At 52.9% G+C, this 13,192-nt stretch overlaps 7 protein-coding genes across 7 annotated transcripts; 2 read left to right on the top strand and 5 right to left on the bottom strand.

The window, feature by feature from the left end:
• Positions 1-646: 646 nt before the first annotated feature.
• DACRYDRAFT_14194 (NADP-binding protein) lies at positions 647-1,945 on the bottom strand (the record flags this gene model as incomplete). The annotated part of the gene is made up of 7 exons (XM_040771021.1): positions 647-784; positions 842-942; positions 1,030-1,157; positions 1,208-1,275; positions 1,409-1,449; positions 1,500-1,803; positions 1,826-1,945. The coding sequence occupies 7 exons, from the start codon at positions 1,943-1,945 to the stop codon at positions 647-649; spliced, it is 900 nt and encodes a 299-aa protein (XP_040632031.1).
• Positions 1,946-2,449: 504 nt separating this feature from the next.
• Positions 2,450-3,777, bottom strand: DACRYDRAFT_98806 (NADP-binding protein; the record flags this gene model as incomplete). The annotated part of the gene is made up of 7 exons (XM_040777550.1): positions 3,558-3,777; positions 3,225-3,507; positions 3,095-3,170; positions 2,974-3,041; positions 2,850-2,924; positions 2,650-2,792; positions 2,450-2,596 (listed from the first exon to the last, which is right to left on the bottom strand). The coding sequence occupies exons 1-7, from the start codon at positions 3,651-3,653 to the stop codon at positions 2,450-2,452; spliced, it is 888 nt and encodes a 295-aa protein (XP_040632030.1). The 5' UTR covers positions 3,654-3,777.
• A 266-nt stretch (positions 3,778-4,043) lies between these two features.
• DACRYDRAFT_105019 (uncharacterized protein) lies at positions 4,044-5,624 on the bottom strand (the record flags this gene model as incomplete). The annotated part of the gene is made up of 2 exons (XM_040768018.1): positions 4,044-5,402; positions 5,451-5,624. The coding sequence occupies 2 exons, from the start codon at positions 5,622-5,624 to the stop codon at positions 4,044-4,046; spliced, it is 1,533 nt and encodes a 510-aa protein (XP_040632029.1).
• Positions 5,625-5,830: 206 nt separating this feature from the next.
• DACRYDRAFT_20670 (uncharacterized protein) lies at positions 5,831-6,660 on the bottom strand. Its single transcript, XM_040772025.1, has 4 exons — positions 6,442-6,660; positions 6,146-6,385; positions 6,030-6,101; positions 5,831-5,982 (listed from the first exon to the last, which is right to left on the bottom strand). Exons 1-4 carry the CDS (start codon positions 6,641-6,643, stop codon positions 5,954-5,956), a joined length of 543 nt encoding a protein of 180 aa, XP_040632028.1. The 5' UTR covers positions 6,644-6,660; the 3' UTR covers positions 5,831-5,953.
• Positions 6,661-6,915: 255 nt separating this feature from the next.
• DACRYDRAFT_36402 (DnaJ-domain-containing protein) lies at positions 6,916-8,096 on the top strand (the record flags this gene model as incomplete). Its single annotated transcript, XM_040774407.1, has 2 exons — positions 6,916-6,996; positions 7,047-8,096. Coding segments are annotated over 2 exons (1,131 nt in total), but the record flags the coding sequence as incomplete, so codon positions are not given.
• A 193-nt stretch (positions 8,097-8,289) lies between these two features.
• On the bottom strand, positions 8,290-9,350 carry DACRYDRAFT_63499 (cytochrome b5). The gene is made up of 3 exons (XM_040775732.1): positions 8,887-9,350; positions 8,602-8,779; positions 8,290-8,546 (listed from the first exon to the last, which is right to left on the bottom strand). The coding sequence occupies exons 1-3, from the start codon at positions 9,037-9,039 to the stop codon at positions 8,446-8,448; spliced, it is 432 nt and encodes a 143-aa protein (XP_040632026.1). The 5' UTR covers positions 9,040-9,350; the 3' UTR covers positions 8,290-8,445.
• Positions 9,351-10,751: 1,401 nt separating this feature from the next.
• Positions 10,752-12,887, top strand: DACRYDRAFT_105015 (uncharacterized protein; the record flags this gene model as incomplete). Its single annotated transcript, XM_040768017.1, has 5 exons — positions 10,752-11,258; positions 11,306-11,440; positions 11,506-11,574; positions 12,074-12,598; positions 12,648-12,887. The coding sequence occupies 5 exons, from the start codon at positions 10,752-10,754 to the stop codon at positions 12,885-12,887; spliced, it is 1,476 nt and encodes a 491-aa protein (XP_040632025.1).
• Positions 12,888-13,192: the final 305 nt, after the last annotated feature.

The raw sequence follows: 13,192 nt of genomic DNA, 5'->3' as shown, positions 1-13,192 counted from the left end.
TTAGACTCTTGGCACTCTTAGGTGAGCAGACTTAGTCAGCCTGTGTTGCCCTAACAGCTGCTTAGTGAACCACGTGAATACTGTGAAGACAGCAGATACTGTGCTCCAAACACAAATGGACCCATTGGCAAGAGAAAAAGAGGGCAACACTATGGACACTCCAGCAAAATGATACCAGAGGGAGAGATTGCCAAGGGGAAAACAGGAGGAGGAAAATGAAACAAATCCTTGACCAAGGTCAAGCCAACCAACTGGCATTTGAAGTGGCACAAGACTGGACATAGGGCACAGACCCACGAAGAACATGAATTTCAAGAGTATATAAAGCATTTTCAATGCACAGCAAGGGAGAAACAGAGGGAGCACTGCCTGCGGTATGGTGGAAGAACAGTGAAGACAATACCACAGCAATGAGACCACCTGACATGCGCTACCCAACCAAGCCACTAGCACACACCAAGCGGACGCAATTACCGCTTTTGACAAAGCGGAAGCAACGAACGGGGGAAGACCTGTCCAACTACGTTGTCCAGGGATCAATACACTTTGTTCTCCACAACCATCACCCTCAATTCGGGCGCTCGTCTGGATACATCAACAAAGGAATACACCTATTCATTTCTCACACTCAATGGCCTGAAGTTCTCTACTCTCCCCTCGGCAACAACAGTCTGTTCTTCAGCGCATCGTCCCCCACGATGCCTGCTTTCCACTTGGTAGTTACCTCATCCAGATCCCAATTGGCGGAGACATATCTTCCTGACAAGTAATCATCTTTGCCGCTCTAAAGGACCGAATCGTTATCGCGTCAATTCGTCGTGTGAGATCCTGCAATACTTACGGCAAGACGGACCATCGTCCACGCAGACAGCTGGACGTCGTCGATCAGATACTTGCGGATCTCCGCACCAACTGTATCAGCCATCGCAGTATTCACTCCACCTGGATGAATGGAGAAAGCCACGATCTCAGGATGTTCTGATAATCCTGGGTCAGACGATGTGGATTTCCTGGGCATGCTGGACGTACCGGCGACAATAAATTCGACAACACGATTTAAAGCGTGCTTCGTGCTATGCAAGTGCTGTTTAGCTTCATCGTGCCTCCAACTGAGGGAATGCGATACCTTTGGTATCCCGAAAGCCCCGGTGTCAAAACTGCGGCATCATGAACATGTACGAGTCCCGCTCTCATGCGGCACACTTACATTGAGCTCCGATGCTTGAGACGAAAATCAGACGTCCTCCGGATTTTGACAGATGGGGAATGGTATAGCTGCGAAGTGAGTTGCTTTGGGTGACAGATTTATTTCGATACATACTGAGCAACATTGAAGGTGCCCTTGACATTCACGTCCTGTTTCTCCACTTAGCTTGTTTCTATTGGACAGGGAGACATTATTACATACCCACGTATACCACCACTTCTCCGGATCAATGTCCGTCATGCCTAGCATCAAGATTAGTATGTCGACATGAATGACGACAAGAATGACTTACCTATGAATCCCTCTGACACACCGGAATTGCTGATCACGATGTCAAGCTGTCCAAACGTCTGAATACACGCTTCAACTGCTCTCTTGACATCATCCGGCTTGACGACATCGGTGACATGGTAAGCCACTTTCGCACTAGGAAGGTCCTTCTGAATCTCCTTCTTCACAGCTTCCAACGTCTCGAGTCTGCGAGAAGCCAGGAAGAGAAGTGCCCCAGACTTGGCAAAAGCGTGGGCCGTGCTTTCTCCAATCCCTCTCGACGCGCCAGTGATGAAGACCACCCACAGACATAAGCCCACCTCTCGCTTATGGGTGGAGTTAGCATACCTTTCCATTCATGGATCCTTGGAACTTGGTTGGCTCTATTCCTGGATAGATATTATGATGGTGGGTAACCGGAAGGTTTTGACCAATGTCGTGGAACTTGGATTCATCTATCTTGGACATCTTGTTCAGTTGCTCTTCGGAGGGTCGAGGACTCGATCGCATCTGGACAGCACACTCTTATATATACGTGCCATGGCCTGGGTACGCACTTAGTAAGCTGTCGACTTCTTGAGGAACACGATGCCTTGGTCAGCAGCAAGATGTTCCGCCACCTTCCGTCGTGGGAAGTGGAAGTGAATGAAGGATTGCCGATCTATTTACTTGTGGCTCATCGTTCTCATTCGAATCCGGACAAACACGCGCATCAGAACGGACGTCATATCGCGCCCCCTGCATTGTCCAATGGCTCAGGGTCTAATTGGGGTTATTCGTGGACGCGTGGGACTCGACGGAGCAGATTCCCTATGCCAGGTGATGATGACTTGATTCGTAGGGCCGATTGAGTGCAAGACCCATGGATGGCAGTCCACGAAACAAAAACTTCAAGTTATCAAATAAGGTTATGTGCAATTTCGCTCCATGCAAGCGCGTATATCGTTTGAGTAGTGCACTGAGCTCTGTTATTCATGCCTGATATATAACTGAGGGTAATGCCAACCGATTCTTCAGAGCATCATCGTTGATAATAGTGTCCTTCCACTGGTCGTGCACCTCGTCAAGGTCCCAATTGACGGAGACATATCGGCCCGATAAATAGTCATCTTTCCCTTGCTGTGATGACCAATTAGACCATTGTTGAGACAGATATTTGTTGTACTACTCACCACGAGCCGAACCATCGTCCAAGCGGGTAACTGGATGTCATCTGTGAGAAACTTCTCCAACACTTCACCAACACTCTTGGACAGCTCGGTCTTGACACCTCCAGGGTGGATAGCGAACACCTTTACATCATCGGTGGCGGTCTCTGAGCCAGATATCACCTTTCAATGCTGCATTCGCGGATTAAGGAACTGGCACACACCCATGGCTGCGAATTCGGCGATCCGGTTGATGGCATGTTTACTACTTTGATAAGATGATGCACCGGGAAATTGAACTGCATGGTGCGTTAGGCGAGGTGCGTTAGGCATTGCCTGTCGACTTACTCTGTGCTCCAATGGAGGAAACAAAGACAAAGTATCCTCGTGTCTTGGTAAGTTCCGAGAGTGTATAACTGCCAACGCAGTCATTAGCCATCACATCATAGATTATAATACGCGCGCGTACTGGGCGACATTGAACGATCCTTTAACGTTCACCTCCCAAGTCCACCACCAAACCTCAGGATCTTGCTGCGCAATAGCTAGAACATGTGTCAGCCTCTGAGCTCATACAGCAAGGGGAAATACCTGCTCACTTTGGGCAAAGTCTTCGCTCGCCCCCGAGTTGCTTATTACTACATCAATTTTCCCAAACTCCCTGACACACGCCTGTACGGCCTCCTTGACGCTCTCATGTTCGGTGACATCTGTGACGTGTGTCTCGATTCTCACTCCAGGAACAAGATCTAAAATGTCCGCTTTGACGATATCGAGAGTCTCCTGCTTGCGGGAAGCGAGGAACAAAGCAGCACCAGATTTGGCAAAGGCTATCGCGGTTGCTTCGCCGATACCACGAGAGGCGCCGGTGATGAACACGACCTTCAGTAATTCATCAGTCACCAACTCGGCATGGCAAATAAGCTGCCTACTTTTCCCTGGAGCGAACCAACAAATAGCTCCGGCTCAATACCGGGGTAGATGCTATGCCGTTGTGTTACAGGGAGATCCTCGGGCGGGGCAGGCATAGTGCTCGTGGGTATGTGGGTAGTCCAGCTCTTGGCAAACTCAATAGGCAGTGAACTAATGGTGAGGGGTCTACATTTCGAGGTAATTCAGATGTAGGAACCGGTTGTGCCTGAAGGATGATGAGGAGACAGCGAAGCGATGGCAGAACTCAGAGCGCGTCACGAGGAGAGATGAATGACTGAGAACCCCGGCTTCGTCGGTCGTTGCACACATGCTCTTATCATGAAGAATTGACAAACTAATATTATGTGTCAGGCATCACACAAATCCTTTTCTAGTTAATGGAGTTCATAACATCGCTGTCAGCACGTCACATTGAACTTGACATGATCGATCATCGGGTCTGCGACCTGGTAGTTTATAAATATGGATCCCTCTAAAGCAATCGCTCAAACCCCTAGCTGCAGCAGCTGCAGGTGCTCCATAACCCCTTCCCAATCACTCACCCGGTCCGGCAAAATGCGTACGTTGGGACACAGGACATATAAACGAGCCGCTGAGGAAGAAACCGCTGTGCGTTCGTCTGTATCCGTCAGACTGCCGAGCGGTCGAATAATGAGCGGCCGTAGCACGACAATCTCGTCGCTCATTTGAGAGATCACCTCTTGTGCAATTGGCATATATAGATCCAAGTCGTCCAAATCTGGACACCGCCGTAAGAGGGAGTGGATACCTCGTACCGTGTACGAAACAGTGATTGGAGCGCAAAGGCCAGTCAAACGGAGACGTTGGAGACATGGCCACATCACGCCAATCCTCTCAAGATCCTTGTCCCAGAAGGCATGTACAAAAGGGAGATCCAAGGAGAGATAACGAATCTCCTTACACACTGCAAACGGTAAAAGGAGTGAGTCGGGGTTCTCTGTGAGCGCGTAATGCAAGTTGGCGAAGTTAAGGGAGAGAGACTGTAGGCGCAACGGAGGAGATATAGCTTGCAGAGAAAGCGAGCCTTCACAGCGAGGGAAACAGACGCGTAAGGTACCGATACCAGGCGTGACGGATAGAAGTCGCTTTAAAATGTTGCTCGGTAGGTCAACATCCAGGGTGCGTAAAGCAAGGAAGGAGTTAGCCGGAAAGGCGTCATCACTCATTGCACGAAACGAGTCGGTAGAGAGGTCGCGCAAAATCCGGAGGTATATGTTCTCTTTGAACAGAATATTGCCGGGAACAACCTTAATGTGAAGTGCCTCGAGCTGATGGAGTCGTGCGAGTGCTTGCAGAACTTCCGGGGCCAGTGCCCACAGGTCCATCACAAACGTTCGAACTGAGCGGAGGTATCCCTTCGCGCTGATACGTAGGAGCGCGTCTTTGAATTCCACAGACAGCCTCTGTACACCACTACCAATGAACTGCCGCTGAGCTTGTAACAAATCGACAGCGGGACATCTTCCGATGATACCTTCGAGCAGTGTTGTCAAGTAATTCAAATATCGGAGCGCGTTGGTACCAATGGAGATGATGACTTGTCTCACGCTCGGGGAGAGACAAGCTCGGAAAAGCTCCGCCTGGGCGTCGATCCAGTAAGGGTACAGCCCGTTGCTCTCCTCCCCTTCGGGAACTTGGATACTTGCGATTCGAAACCAAACCCTTAGGTTCCCCTTTCCGGCCTGATCGAGGATGCGTTGCAAGGTCCTCCGGACAGTGGGACGTATGCCATGGGGTATACATAGCGATCGCACGTACTGTGCGTGGTGGGCGAAGCGGTCCAAGGCGGTCGGAGAATATTGAACGGAATATTGTCTCTCCAGCTAGTGCTTCATATTAGCTCTCGCTCAGACTTGTAATGGAGGGAGTACCTCTAGCGCGCGTATCAAACATGCAAGTGCGTCTGTTGTGATTGTCTCCCAAAGCAAAGCGATTGATACGTTCCACAAGAGTCGATTCGTACGAGCCACAGAGGTGAGTGAGGAAAGATCCAGATGGATAGCAATCGTATCCACCAGCTCGGGAATTTTCCATACTCGGTTCATTGAGTGTTCTGAGATGAGGGGCAGACGTTGGGGGTCAGAGATTCAGAATTGATGGACATAGGTAGAAGGAAACCCGTCGAAGGGGAACGATAGGTGTTGACAGGTGCCGGCAGGCACGTGACTCGACGGAAGCCAGTGAAACTTCCTTTTTCAGATAACAGAGCACGACCCAACGCTCCTTCGCGGATGGGTATTTGGAAGGGGCAGCAGTTCAACATTTTATTCACTGGAGTGCATTCGGAACATGAGGCACCACTGGATCTCACCTCTGATAGATAACATATCTATACAACGTTTTTGTACTACAACTGTCCATGATTGAGTTGATATCACGGCCGATCTTTGCGGATTTGATGTACTGCGAGGGGATTAGCAGTTGAATGAGTGGGGGACGGAGGGACGCACCACGAACGATAAAGTTGACAAGGACGGCAGAGAAGAGGGTGACGGAGATCGTCAGTGGTCCAATGAGGGAAACTACAAGAATGAGCGATAGTCGCCACGCTTGCAGACGAACGCACTAAAATGCCCAGCATCCTTCCTCTTAATCAAGGTGATCCTCCACTGATACAGCCCAAACCCATAGACGAGTATCAGCAGGCTAATGGCTGCATACACGTATGCAAACCCGCGCGCTACTGTGTCGGTTTTGTCCGCGGCGTTGTACAGTGCGATGGAGAGCGTGCCGAGGAGGATGGAGTTGTTGAGGTAGGATATCCAGGTGCGCTCGTTGGCGAACCACACTTTGGGCTCGATTTTCACTGTCCGGGTACCGAATAAGTGACGCTTAAATAGATTAAGGGGACGAGAGACGCACGCTTAGGTCCCTTGCCAGTGCTGTGGACATGTAGTGGCCTGTAGCTGGCGAGTTCGTGCATGGACCGTGCGAGGCGAATGGTGCGCTCAGAGACATCTTGCAGCGTTGCCCTTGCGAGCTGGAGTACGCCAGACGACTGCCTCTGTCGACCAGACTCTGCGTGGCCGTTGCTGATGAGCGGGGTGGTCTCCGTCGCGTCCATCCTACGTTGCTCTTTACAGAGGAAAGTCTGAGCCAAAGTTATGATGGCTGCCTGCCCCAGCGCCCAAATATGGCAACACGTGCGCCGAATTGCTGCCGATTGCACAGCCACCTCGTGTGTTTCTACAACATGCGAGAATGCGCCACCGAAGAATAGAACCCGCTCTTTGTGTTCAAGTGACTACATACAACGCACACTTGGACAGTTCATCGAGCCCATTTGTACACCTCCCCCCGTCTATTTCACCACCATCAACTAGCATATACCCAACAATGGGAAAAGACTACTACGCTCTCCTAGGCGTCTCAAAGGACGCCAACGACGACGACATCAAAAAAGCATATCGTAAAATGGTGAGTCGCACTCTTTTATTCGCACGTGAGCATTCACTAACCCTTTCTAGGCACTCAAATGGCATCCAGACAGGAACAAAGACAAGCAGGAAAAAGCTTCAGAGAAGTTCAAAGAGATCAGCGAAGCCTTCGAGGTCCTGAGCGATAAGAACAAACGGGCAATATACGACCAGTTCGGGGAGGAAGGGTTGAAAGGCGGAGGTCCTCCTCCTCCGGGTGGCTCGGGGGCTTCGTTTGGCGGCGGATTCCCCGGTGGGTTCTCCTCTGGAGGGTTCCCGGGAGGCGGTGGGACGTTTTCGTCTTCCTCGGGTGGTCCGGGCGGGAGGTACCAACCCGGAGACCCGAACAGCATCTTCGAGCAGTTCTTTGCCTCTTCTGGTTTGGGTGGTGTAGGAGGCATGGGAAATGGCAGGGGAATGCACTTTGCGCACGACGACATCGACATGGACTCCGGTGGCCATCCGGGCGCACACCCGCTCGCCAGCATGTTCGGCGGCATGGGCGGTATGCCGCGCTCTCGTCAAGGACGTTCGTCGACCAGCACCCCGGGATTCGACATGCCCCGTCAACCTCCTTCGGACTATGTCAAACCGCTCAAAGTCAGCTTGGAAGAACTCTACACCGGCACGAAAAAGAAGCTCAAAGTCTCGCGCAAGCTGCTTTCGGGCGGCACGGAAGAGAAGATCCTCGAGGTCGCCGTCTTGCCGGGGTATAAGGGGGGAACGAAAGTTCGCTTCGCACGTGCAGGGAATGAGAGAGAAGATGGGGAGGCGCAGGATGTGGTGTTCGTCGTTGAGGAGAAGGCACACGATGTTTTCACAAGGGAGGGGGACAACTTGGTCGTCAAGCTCGAAATTCCGCTCGTGGACGCACTCTGTGGGATAAGCGGGAACAAGACCGTACGGCAACTGGATGGCCGGATGATCACGATCCCAGCACCGAGTGGCGTGATAAAGCCTGGCTCGGAGACCAAAGTCTCTGGCGAGGGGATGCCCATACGCAAACAAGGAGCAAAGTCAAAAGGGGACTTGATCGTCAAGTGGGAAATCGTCTTCCCAGACCGGTTGACCGCAAGTCAGAAGGAGGCGGTGAGGAAGGTGTTTGCTTGACCGGGATGGAGCGAATGGAATGCTCGGGCACTGTGTTGTAGAGTGTAGATCGGATGTTCTCGACCTTTCTTTCTTTCTTTCTTCGTGACGGTACCATAATGTAATATCTTACAATGTAGGAATCAAACAGCGACGTCGGTGTGAAGCACGGTGTGGGAAGACGCCAAAAGGGGTATGAAATGAATCGCCCTCGACTTCTCTTGTGCCGTAGTGTTACAGTCTAACCTCTTAATCCCTATATTCATCCTCATCCCAGCCTAATCCCAGTTGCCCAGCCCGACGAAATCCTAAGAATACATACAACTCCTTGGTTCCCCCAAGCCTCCAAGCCTCAAACCTTCTAGTCGTCCTCCGGCTCTGCACGCTCAGGTTCAGGCACTAAGTACCCTACAAAACACTCGTCCATCATGGCCTCCACGTTGATCCATTCATGACTATGCACTGCCCAACACCCCGAATCAGCGCTCATACCCCCAAACAAGACCGAAAAACATACCAAAGAGCCTCGTACCGTCTTTCCCCGCCACACGTAAGAGCTTTCGCTCACCTCCAGGGTGGTAGGAGAAGTAGGGCGTGAGGTTGTATACTTTGCCGAAGAAGCAGGACCAGGCGTCTTCTTTCGTGGTGTGTGCCGCGAGCGTGGAGGGCGTGACGCGGAGGATGTTCTCTGTCCCCTGTGAAGCGTCAGTGGTGCGCCATGAGGGGAGGGAGCATTGCGTGCGTGCAAGAAGAGAGTAGGGAGCAGGGATGGATAGAGATACACAGTGGGGAATGTACGCACTCGGAGATTCAGCCCCTTGGTCTTCAAGATCGCCCAATCCATCTGACTGTGCCCAGGTGCAAGTGCCTCCCTCAGCTGGCGCTTGATCGCCTTCTTCTGCGCCTTCACAGCTGCTCGTAGCCCGCCGTTCGTGGGTACAGGAGGTGGGGGCATGCTCCTGTCCACTGTCGGAGATGTGGGAGAGCTGGGGGAGACGGAGATAGAGATTGTTGGCGCTGGAGGGACGGCGCTCGAGTTGGTTGTGATCGTGCTTGCTGTGCTGGGCACTGACACTCGCTGAGGACTATCGACAGCGGGGAAGACACCGTCACTTGTAAACGTGCTCGCTTCCTTCACCCCTACGGGAAGGGATAACCCGTCGTCCTTGGGTGCAACAACCGGTGAGTCCTCTGGCGCGGAGATGGCGATCTTGGGGATGTCGACGTCGGCTTGTTTCTCTTCGGGCTTGAGAGCGTGCCCGTTGCCATTCTCCTTCGTGCTGCCATTAGCTTCGTGCTTCGTGGTTGCTGACGAACCCCATAGCCAGGATGAGAGTGCGGATGCCATGGGATTGCAGGGACTTTGACTGTGACAAGGAGGAAGGCAAGTCGAGAGTGAAAAGAAAGAGACGCGCGTGAAAGGAGCGCTTGTGAGAGTGTCAAGTCGTGTTACTCTTCAAGTCCGAACCACCGCGGCCTTATATACGTCGCTGATTATTCACAGCTCAATCATCAATGCGAACATGCACAGCGACGGGTAACAAAATTGCTGTCCTCGACGGCGAGAGGGCCGCTGTCGTCGTTGTGCAGGGCCCAATCGGCACTTGTCGTTCACCAACCTGTTGACTGCGCGCGGAGTCGACCACCGAATTTGGCCTCTTCTCGAGTCATCAGTCCTCCTTTCCCACTGCTCATTCCCTGCTTGGACCTGCCCCATGGATCTAGGATCTACCCCAGAGATATGCTTTATCAGATATAACTTTCCCGTTGTGGGGAATACGCTGGCAGGGAGAAGAAAAACCAACCAATACCCTGCATCTTATATACCTGCACTTGACCACTTTTCCGAAGGTACGCTTGCCATTTCGGTCCGCAAGTCTATGAAGCCGCGCGCTAGTGCTCATAATTCGTTATTCCAGCTTCTTACATGAACGTGTGTACCTCGAGGAACGGAGGGCTTCTCGAATTCGACCACCATGTGCTCCGCGGCTTCTTCTCTTCGGCCGACTTGACCATGCAGTGAGAATATTCATCACTGTCTGGAACTCTTCGCCTCCATCTTCCGATCGACTCAACAACAACGGGGAAGTGCGTCAGCTTGTATGAACGCAGACTTATGTCGGGCTGACTGTAATTGGTATTAATATTGGGCAGTCAGGGAGTAGGCCGGTATCCCCGTCGCGCATGCCGTCGGTTCCCCGATTCCGGTTTGCATCTTCCTCTCATCTCCTCAAGGCAACACCGGAGTCATAGAGTTCTTCCTATCTGCCACGTGCGCCGGCGCCACAGACATATGGTCTCTCCACCTCTGGCACTGTTTCCTACCTTTCGTGCAACGGAGTAGAAGCACCGAGGCTGGAAGACGCCAGGACCGCCTAGTCGTGCAAGTCGAGCACCGTCGTCGTCTTATCCCGATCGAGACACGGCTGTTACTAGTGTTCGTGACCGCGTGGACTGGTCCGCTTGATTTACAATTCTGACAGCACGACCCCCACTGCTTCGCCCCGCGTGCTTCCGGGCTCGGGCGCACCGCAGTGCAGCGTGACGATCCATCTTGCTTGCGCGACACCTGTGTCTATGTCCTGCCAAGTCGTATAAAGGGGCAGCCTTATCATCACTCTATCTGCACCCACTGAATGGGCACACGCTGCCATCTGCGCGGCGCCAATGTCCGTCTTTCTCCGCGACGCGCTCAGGGCCCGAGCCCAGACAGCATCGGGAAGCAGCACTGGCAGCCGGGGAATCGAGTCATCTGCTCGCGGGGCGCGCTCTGCCAGCCAGTCCCGCGAGTCGGCAAAATCGACTACTCAGCGGTCACTTCACTCTGTTGGCTTGACACTGGCATCTGCTTTTTCTGCGAATGGGAAGAAGAAGAAGCGCAGGAGACCGCCTGTGTCGCAATTGGGTGTTCCGGTATTTTATGTCCGTGACCCGCTTGCTGCGCGTATGTTGGAGGGGGTAGACAGCCTTCCACCAGACGAGTATGGGTTTGATGGCACGGCGCACGCAAAGTGCTTGAAGGACAGACATGGGAAGCCTTGGATATCTCTTGTCCTGTGGAGTCACGCTGGGGCGCGAGCTGCCGTGCCGCTGTACTACGAGAACGAGCAGATACGTGGAGAGCTGCGCATACATTTCGACCGTCTAGAATCACTCAGCGAAGTCTCAGTCTGGGTGCGGAATGTATTTCCGCACATTCTGCAGCTGACTGATTTATGCAGCTGCAAGGCACAGTGTACGAACGCGGTGCACACCGGCCCCAGATTCTCTCGCAGCAAGCATGTGTGTGGCCACCGCATGGAAAGCCGCAATCACTGTTCTCCCGCAAGTTGAGACTGAAAGGAACGCATGTATGGGTCAGTTCTTTCCTGTCACTTCTTCGCCTATTCGCAAGGAACTCATCTATGGAATGCGAGTATAGCCGATCACGTTCCAGCTCCCACCCGACGTGGCTGTCTTCTCCGAACTTGCCCAGGCCGCCAGCGGAAAGGTAGAGCCAGTCTCCTTATCGAGTCGTTGCGACGATGTGTTTATGCGGTGTTGGGGAGGGTTGGGCGCGTGTCCCGCTTCCACGTGAGTAAATTGTGGCACGAGACCGTGCCGTATTGATTGTGTTGCCTCCACAGCGAGCATGCTCTCTAAGCTCACCGGGTTCGGCGTGGAAGTTGGCTATACAGTGCTCGTGGACACTGACCGTACCAAAGAAAGGCAAGCGTGCCTGACTGCAACGTCGCTCCCCTAACGTTGGTTCAGGCTAGCCATTCCGCTGCGTATTCTTCCACGCAGCCGACCAACGTCACCTCGGCCTACAATTCCTTTCCCGTTCATGCCGACACCAGATGAATGGCCATTTACGCGTGAAATCATCAGCGGCTGGGAGTTTACTCCATTTGGAGCTCGAGGCCGCTTCCGCAACGAGATTGTCGAAGTCGATGGATTGGCAAGTTGTTTCCATCCTCACTGAAGGAACTACTGATCCCATGATGCAGGTAGGCATACAGCACCCGGCTACGTTTGGCCCGGGAGACGCCATACCTTTCAAGCTGATGCTCAGTTCCTCCAGCCCAGAGTTCGTGGATGTCATCACAACGCGATACTTTGTCAGAGCGGAACTAGCCCGCACCGTCATCGTCGGCGACGGAGTCCTGGATGCCTCGTATAGTAACCACGACCGGTCACTGTATCCGTTGTTCCAGGGTGACCTGTGGCGCGAGGGTGACCCTTCCACGGGCCGTGAGTCGACATCAACCCCTTCACTGGAGGAAGACGTGGACTTTTCATCGCCCGTGATCCGGGAACTGCCGCGGCCGAAGGCCAAGCAGCCGCAGGCAGAGAGGCGGCCTGATATTCGGCAGAGACGTACCTCGGCTGGCTCATCTTCTGCCACATCGGTGTCAGAGAATGATAATGTCGGCGCTGGCAGTGCGAAGGTCGTGAGGATGGAAGGTCGGATCCAGCTCCCTACGGGGAGAATGATGAAACCGAGCTTCCGCTTCAACGGCGTGGCGATTGAGGTGCTTCCTTGTCACTCCTCAAACGTTTCATCAAGCTGAGCTCTTGCAGTACCTCATCGTAGTAACGTTTACTCCCCCGGACTATACACACATCTCCCCCCGTGGGGTGTTCCAGGCTGAATGCCCAGTCTGGCTCTGCAGCGATTGGCGAAACTATCAAGCCCCGCGTGCGGCCGGTCGGCCGGGGGGTACCGTGCTAGGGGAAACGATAGACGTGAGCGGGCGAGTGACTAGGGAGGCAGAAGTCGTCGGCCTTAGACCTGCGAGGGAGAGGCGGACTCGCTATTGATATCATCACCATTCTGTTAGACGTTGTTGGGGTGTTTGGAGCGTGCATGTACTGTATTATAAGTTGATTGGAACTGTGCCCCTGGCCTGTCTTCCGATATCTGAGATTGCTGATGAGTGCTTCGGTTGATAAATGACATACGTGATCCTTTTCCGCGTATGAACGATCATTTCCTGTCACTTGTGCTGAGCTCGTTGTGCGTCGGATCTCTACAGGAACTGTTGCTCATGCCAGTGGTACATAGTCAGTGTGGGTCCTGGAGGCGTCTTTCTCTAGACTGGTGTTCCTGAAGTCAACAAACTCCG

This window comes from Dacryopinax primogenitus (assembly GCF_000292625.1).
Source record: "Dacryopinax primogenitus strain DJM-731 SS1 chromosome Unknown DACRYscaffold_3, whole genome shotgun sequence".
Taxonomy (NCBI): Eukaryota; Fungi; Basidiomycota; class Dacrymycetes; order Dacrymycetales; family Dacrymycetaceae; genus Dacryopinax; species Dacryopinax primogenitus.
Note: the sequence above shows the minus strand (reverse complement) of the source record. Positions and strands in the feature narration are given on the sequence as shown.